This window comes from Crocuta crocuta, unplaced genomic scaffold (genome assembly GCF_008692635.1).
Source record: "Crocuta crocuta isolate KB4526 unplaced genomic scaffold, BGI_CrCroc_1.0 scaffold102, whole genome shotgun sequence".
In the NCBI taxonomy this organism is placed as follows: Eukaryota; Metazoa; Chordata; class Mammalia; order Carnivora; family Hyaenidae; genus Crocuta; species Crocuta crocuta.
In genome coordinates this window covers 12,246,403-12,252,906 of record NW_027530019.1, presented here as the reverse complement: position 1 = coordinate 12,252,906, position 6,504 = coordinate 12,246,403, and the positions used below count along the sequence as shown (strand labels likewise).

The 6,504-nt window shown below is 36.1% G+C and overlaps 1 protein-coding gene across 4 annotated transcripts in view; it reads right to left on the bottom strand.

The window, feature by feature from the left end:
• INO80 (INO80 complex ATPase subunit) overlaps nucleotides 1-4,437 on the bottom strand; it is a 109,156-nt gene extending 104,719 nt beyond the window's left edge. For 3 of the 4 annotated variants that reach the window (XM_077764658.1, XM_077764655.1, XM_077764657.1), the window contains exons 1-4: nucleotides 4,256-4,437; nucleotides 3,851-4,020; nucleotides 3,690-3,757; nucleotides 1,351-1,530 (exon numbers count right to left, since the gene is read on the bottom strand). In XM_077764658.1, coding sequence (XP_077620784.1) covers nucleotides 1,351-1,530; nucleotides 3,690-3,757; nucleotides 3,851-4,020; nucleotides 4,256-4,398 — 561 coding nt within the window. In that variant the 5' untranslated portion in view covers nucleotides 4,399-4,437. Of the gene's footprint in view, nucleotides 1-1,350; nucleotides 1,531-3,689; nucleotides 3,758-3,850; nucleotides 4,021-4,255 lie in introns of those variants that run through there. The other variant, XM_077764659.1, reaches the window with a different exon arrangement.
• Between the last annotated feature and the right edge of the window lie 2,067 nt (nucleotides 4,438-6,504).

Genomic DNA, 6,504 nt, shown 5'->3' with positions numbered 1-6,504 from the left:
GTTCCTCCCCCCCCCCCTCCCCCCCAAAAAAAAAAAAAAAAATAAAAAAAAAAAAAAAAAGAAACTCTAAGTCAAAAAAGCCAGATACCTCACTATTTATTACTCCTACAGGTTTATTTATTACTCCTTCAGCATATTATTCAAAGTTTTCTGAACTAACTTTGATGGTAACTAATTGCTAGAAAGTTTTCAGGTCTTCAAATATGCTATTGCTCATTATGTACAAAGTGCTACACTTCTGACAAAAATCAGAAGTAACAGCACTCAAATAGCTGCCACTAAAACTGTCATTAATCTAATGTTAGTATGTGAAGAAAGGGAGTTTTTTCAAGATAGGAACATTTCCAAAGAGCAACTACATTAAAAAAGGAACTACTAGAACTTAAAATGGAGCAGACACTTTGGAAAGCAGCCTGGCAGTTCCTCAAAAGGGTAAGCATAGAATTATCATATGACCCAGCAATTCCTCTTCTAGGTATATACCCAAGAGAAATGAAAACATAGGTCCACACTGAAAACTTATATACAAATCTTCTTGGCAACATTATTCCTAACAGTCGAAAGTGGAAACAACTCACTCCTCATAGCTATGATTCATAAAAGCCAAAAAGTAGAAACAATCCACTTAATTCATTAAGTGATACAAGGATTAAGTAAAATGCAGTATGTTCATACAATGGAATCTTATTTGGCCATAAAATACAGGTACATGCTACAACATGAATGAACTCTGAAAACATGCTAAGTAAGAAGCTAGACACAAAGGATCATATATTGTTCTATTTGTATACAATGTCTGTAACAAGCACATTTACAGTGACAAGTGGCTACCTGGGGCTAGGGAAATGGAGAAAATGAGAGGCAATAGCTAAGGGGACTGGGGTTTCTTTCTGGAGTGAGAAAACATTCTGGAATTATAGAGTGACAATAGTTACACATCTCTATGAATATACTATAAAAACCACTGAAGTGTACACTTTAAAAGGCTAAATATTTTTGGAATGTGAAATATATTTCAATTAAGCTTGTATGAGAACCACCACCATCAATCTAAATATAAAAGTAAAATGATGTATGGGGCGCCTGGGTGGCTAAGATGGTCAAGTATTTGGCTCAAGTCACAATCTCATGGTTTGTCAGTTCAAGCCCCATACTGGGCTCTCTCTGTTGTCAGCATGGAGCCTGCTTGGGATCCTCTGTAACCTTCTCTCTGCCTTTCCCCTGCTTACTCTCTCTCAAAAATAAATGAACATTAAAAAAAAAAAAAAAGTAAAATGACATTTTCAATAAATGTTAACCAGAGGTTAAATACCCAGAATGAAGGTCTGAGATTTCTACTGAAACTCTTACCTCCTTGTCTTTGCTATACTTATTCTGGTGAAGTTTCTTATATTTATGCAGCCGTAACATGTTATGAAGTTCTTCTCTGCTGAGGTTGAGCTCTTCCTCTTCTTCTTCTTCTTCTTCTTCTTCTTCATTGTCTTCACTCTGAGAATCTGCCTCACTGGACTCATCGCTTAGCAGAATGCTCTGCAAACGGGAGGAAATGGAAATGGAAATCTCTCACTATGAAGTAATTCCATTTAAAACCCAAGCATTTTTCCCCAACACAAAGACAGAAGTAGCTGGAAGACATTCATTTCAGTTCCCTTTACATTATTTGTTACCAATCCAAGTGGAAAAGAAAAACATACCAACTGAACCTAGTGGGCATGAATTCAAGAGAAATAATACATAGAAATGCTATAAACAGCAACAAAGCTAGATATAACTAAGCACTTACAGAAGATATTTTAACTGTCCAATACCAAGGCAAAAAAAAACAACCTAAAAACAAAGAAACAACCTATTGGGTATAAAGGAATACAGAAAGCAAGCGGTGATGGCTAATAAAAAAGAAACAACCCAAAAATCATTAATTGATTTTGTTATTATCCAGACAATGAAATATTATTCAGCCATGAAAAGCAAAGTAGTACTGATCTGTGCCACACACGAATGAACCTTGAAAACTATGCTAAGTGAAAGAAGCCAGGTGCAAAAGGCCACATATGATATGACCTCACTTATATGAAATATCCAGAAAAGGCAAATCCACAGAAGATTAGTGGCTGCCAGAGGCTATGGGAAGTAGAGAATGGGAAGTGAATGCCAATAAGTACAGCTTCTTTTTGAAGTGATAAAAATGTTCTGAAATTAGTAGTACAGGCTGCATAAAACTTTAAGAATATACTAAAAATTACTAAATTACATACTTTAAACAGGTAAATTTTATGGCATATCAATTATATCTCGATTTTTACAAATGTGATGGCTAAACAGAGATTTCTGCATTCCCAAAAGCCACAATGATATGAAGTATATTAGGCCTTTTACACATGAGCTTTTTAAAGGACCTAGTGATAATAATGAAAGAGTACCTTTAAATTACTTTGAGCTCTTCACAGGAAAATTAACCAATAGAGAAATAATTGGTTTCAACAGAAGAAATGCTACCCTTAACTCAGTTGGGCCAATGACATTTATCTTGTAAGAGTATAAACAAGATTATACCATTTCCTTGCCTATAAACACTCACAGAAATTTATCAGAGTAAAATACAAATTCCTTAACATGTTGCACAAGACCCTACACAATCAGGTTCTTGAACCTCATCTTCTATCATCCCCTCTCTCATGTGCTCCAACATACTGAGCTGTGTCCTTTCTCAGGAAGTCTGCAGTTCTGTTCCTTCTGACTGAAACGCTCTTATCTGAGGGGTGCCTGGGTGGCTCAATTGGTTAAGTATCTGACTCTTGATTCAGCTCAGATCATGATCTCACAGTTCATGAGTTCGAGCCTCCAGGTCAAGCTCTGTACTGACCATGTGGAGCCTGCTTGGGATTCTCATTCTCTCCCACCTGCTCTCAAAATAAACATTTTTATTTTTTTTTTAATTTTTTTTTTTTTTATGTTTTATTTATTTCTAGGAGGGAGAGAGAGAGAGACAGCGTGAGCAGGGGAGGGTCAGAGAGAGAGGGAGTCACAGACTGAAATAGGCTCCAGGCTCTGAGCTGGCAGTCAGCACAGAGCCCGACGCGGGGCTCGAACCCACGAACCGCGAGATCATGACCTAAGCGAAAGTCGGACGCTTAACCGACTAAGCCACCCAGGCGCCCCAAAATAAACATTTTTAAAAATGCTCTTCTGTAAAACATTCACATAGTTATGGTCATTCAGAAATCAGCTGAAATGTTACCTCTTTTAAAAAGCCTTTTTTATTTCTTTGTTTACAGACTTACTACTCACTACCTCCCCCAATCTGAATGTAAGTTCTACAGGGCAGGAATGCTTTATGTCTACAATAGAATCAGGCAGATAGGATGTACTCAATCAACATTTGTTGAACTACTCAGTAACTAATGAAAAGGACATTAATAACCCTTATTACAATGTGAGCCAGTGAGAGCAAAGATCTCATCTGTTTTTTTACTCTTCACAATGCTTTATACTCAGAAATGTTTGCTAAAGTGAACATCATTGAGGCCTCTAGAATTTTCTCCATGATCTCTTCAAAACACCACACCCAGAACAGTAGACTCTTGTCTAGAAAAATCTCTGCCAATGTGCCAGAATGAGTCAATAACCTTCCCTTCTATTTGTAATTTTAGTAGGGTATTTGAATTATAAACATTTGCCTTATCTCTTACCTTTAGCCACTTTCTGCTTTTCTTCAACTTAGAGAAGTTATATAAATTCCCTTTGTCAGATTTTGATTCTGTGTGAAGAAACATAAAGAACAACAAAAAATGAAAGGACGACTGCCCCAAGAGAACGGATAGTCCAAAGAGGGACCTCATACCACACTGACCTGACTGCAGAACTCCATTCAGTGAGTATGTGTTTAACATTCCAGAATTGCCTGCTCCAGAAGATTCACCAAGCAATGAATTTGGAGGTTCTTCCTTAACTTGTATTAAGGGATCCCCAGACTGGGGCAATAAAGGATTACTGTCATCCAGTCCATCTTCACTTTCATCACTATAAATTGAAGAATGATAAATCTACAATCACAGCTGACTCAGCAAAATATTTTCACTTATGGTTAGTAGACAGAAGAAATGGATCCTTTAAATAAGTTAATTGTGTTCTATTTGAAAGAAGGAAGAAAAAAATATTATACATACCAAAACCTTTAAAATACATAAATACTAAAACTAAAGGGATGACGGAAATCAGGAATGTGGTCAAACATTGGGAATATGTAATGGCATACCTAGAAATATTCCTGTTGAAGATGGCTGATGTCTGTCGCAAGAAATGGTCCAACCGGAGGGCCCTCTCCAGATACTGAAGATAGAGGGGCTTTGCCAGCTCAGTGCAGCCGCCATCGTCCCCGGCACCCAACTCCGAGGCCATAGAACAAATCTGTCTTCATGCACAAGGGTCTCCGACTTCACGGCTGCAGAAGCAATAAAAGATAGAATACTCTTTATTCTCCCTTTATTTTGCCTGCATGCTATCAATGTGAAGAGAAATCAGGCCTTCTAGAACACATGATAAGGCGACAGGTGGTATACACAAAGATCTTACTAAAGTTCTCAGTAGGTATTGTTTCCTAATGTAAAGGCAGAAGTTAAAAGAATGAGAACATCAAAGTATAGAAATACTGTCATAGGTCACAACAAAAATTCATATACTTCTTTGAAATAGTACCTTAAAATTTATATCCACTTCACTTTTGTCCTACAATTAACCATTGCAATTATCTAAATCTACACCACAAGCTCTCTCTTGTACTCCTCATAGAGACTTGTTTTCAGCATCACCTTCAAAACAGCTGTTCCTTTTATTTTTTATTTGCCCCTGTATGTATGTGTGAGGTATTCCATTTACAAGAGAATAGATACATTTGCAAAGCATTTTACATACTTATAAACATTCTTTAAAGTGTAAGATACAGAAATGATTTAGAAAAATGAAGCAAAGAAAATATAAGAGTAACAAACAAAGGTAAAGCCTGTGCCTTTTTTTTTTTTTTTTTTGCTACCTTACAGTGTTAAAGAAAACTATAACATCTTTGAGTTGTCTTCTCTTTTAGTTATAGTTTTTAGGAGTTTCCTAATATAATCTTTCTTCTTAAGGCAATGTTAAAAAATTTCCCCCAGCTGGGTCTATAGATTGAACATAATCTTCAACAAAATCACAATTTTCTTTTTTCAGCAACTGATAAGCTAATTCTTTTTTTTCTTAAAAGGTTTTAATGTTTTACTTATTTCTGAGAATTTCTTTTTTCGGAAACTGATAAGCTAATTCTTTTTTAAAATGTTTTATTTATTTCTGAGAGAGAGACAGCGTGAGCGGGGGAGGGTCAGAGAGAGAGGGAGATACAGAATCTGAAACATGTTCCAGGCTCTGAGCTGGCAGTCAGCACAGAGCCTGACGCGGGGCTCAAACCCACGAACCGTGAGATCATGACCTGAGCCGAAGTTGGACGTTTAACCAACTGAGCCACCCAGGCACCCCTGATAAGCAAATTCTTAAATTTATATAGAAACGCAACGAAACCCAAAATAGCCAAAATAATTTGAAAAAGAACTGGGCTGAATGACTTATGCTTCCTAATTTTAAAATATATTAAAAAGCCACAATAATCAGGTCAGTGTGATAGTGGCATAAGGATAATCCCACAGACCAACAGAACAAACCTGAGAATCCAGAAATAAACCCATATATAATGGTCAATTTTCAGTGAAGGTGATAAGGCAATTGAATAGGAGAAAAGACAGTCTTTTCAAATGGATATCCATTTGCCAAAAGAGAGTAATTTAAACCTTTATCTTACACTATGCAAAATATTAACTCAAAATGGAGAAGAGACCTAAACATAAAACCTCAAACTGCAAAACTTCTAAACAAACAAACAAACAAACAAAAAAACCCAGGAGAAAATCTTCATGATCTTGATGAAGAAAAACCACAATGCATTGCAAAAACCAGATAATTAGGCCTTGAAAATTTTAAACTTTTGTACTTTCAGCAATATTATTAAAAAGAAAAAAAGCCACAGAAGAAACTATCTGCAAGTTGTATATCTGATAAAAGACTTATATACAAATATCCAGTTATAAAAAAAAAATCATGGAAATGAAAAGCACAACACAGAGAATATAGTCAATAATATCTTTATTTTTTTAATGTTTTATTTATTTCTGATAGAGAGAGAGAGAGAGAATGGAGTGAGCAGGGGAGGGTCAGAGAGAGAGGGAGACACAGAATCTGAAACAGGCTCCAGGCTCTGAGCTGGCTGTCAGCACAGAGCCCAACACGGGGCTTGAACCCATGAACCGTGAAATCATGACCTGACCCAAGAACCAAATATTTTTAAATATTTTAAATATTTACGTATTTTTAAAGCACCAATTCTGCAGAGTATAAACAAATACACATGTTTTGAAAAAGTAAGACAATTTAAAGAAAATGCACAAGGATTATAGGTAACTTAGAATTTTATTTGCATCATTT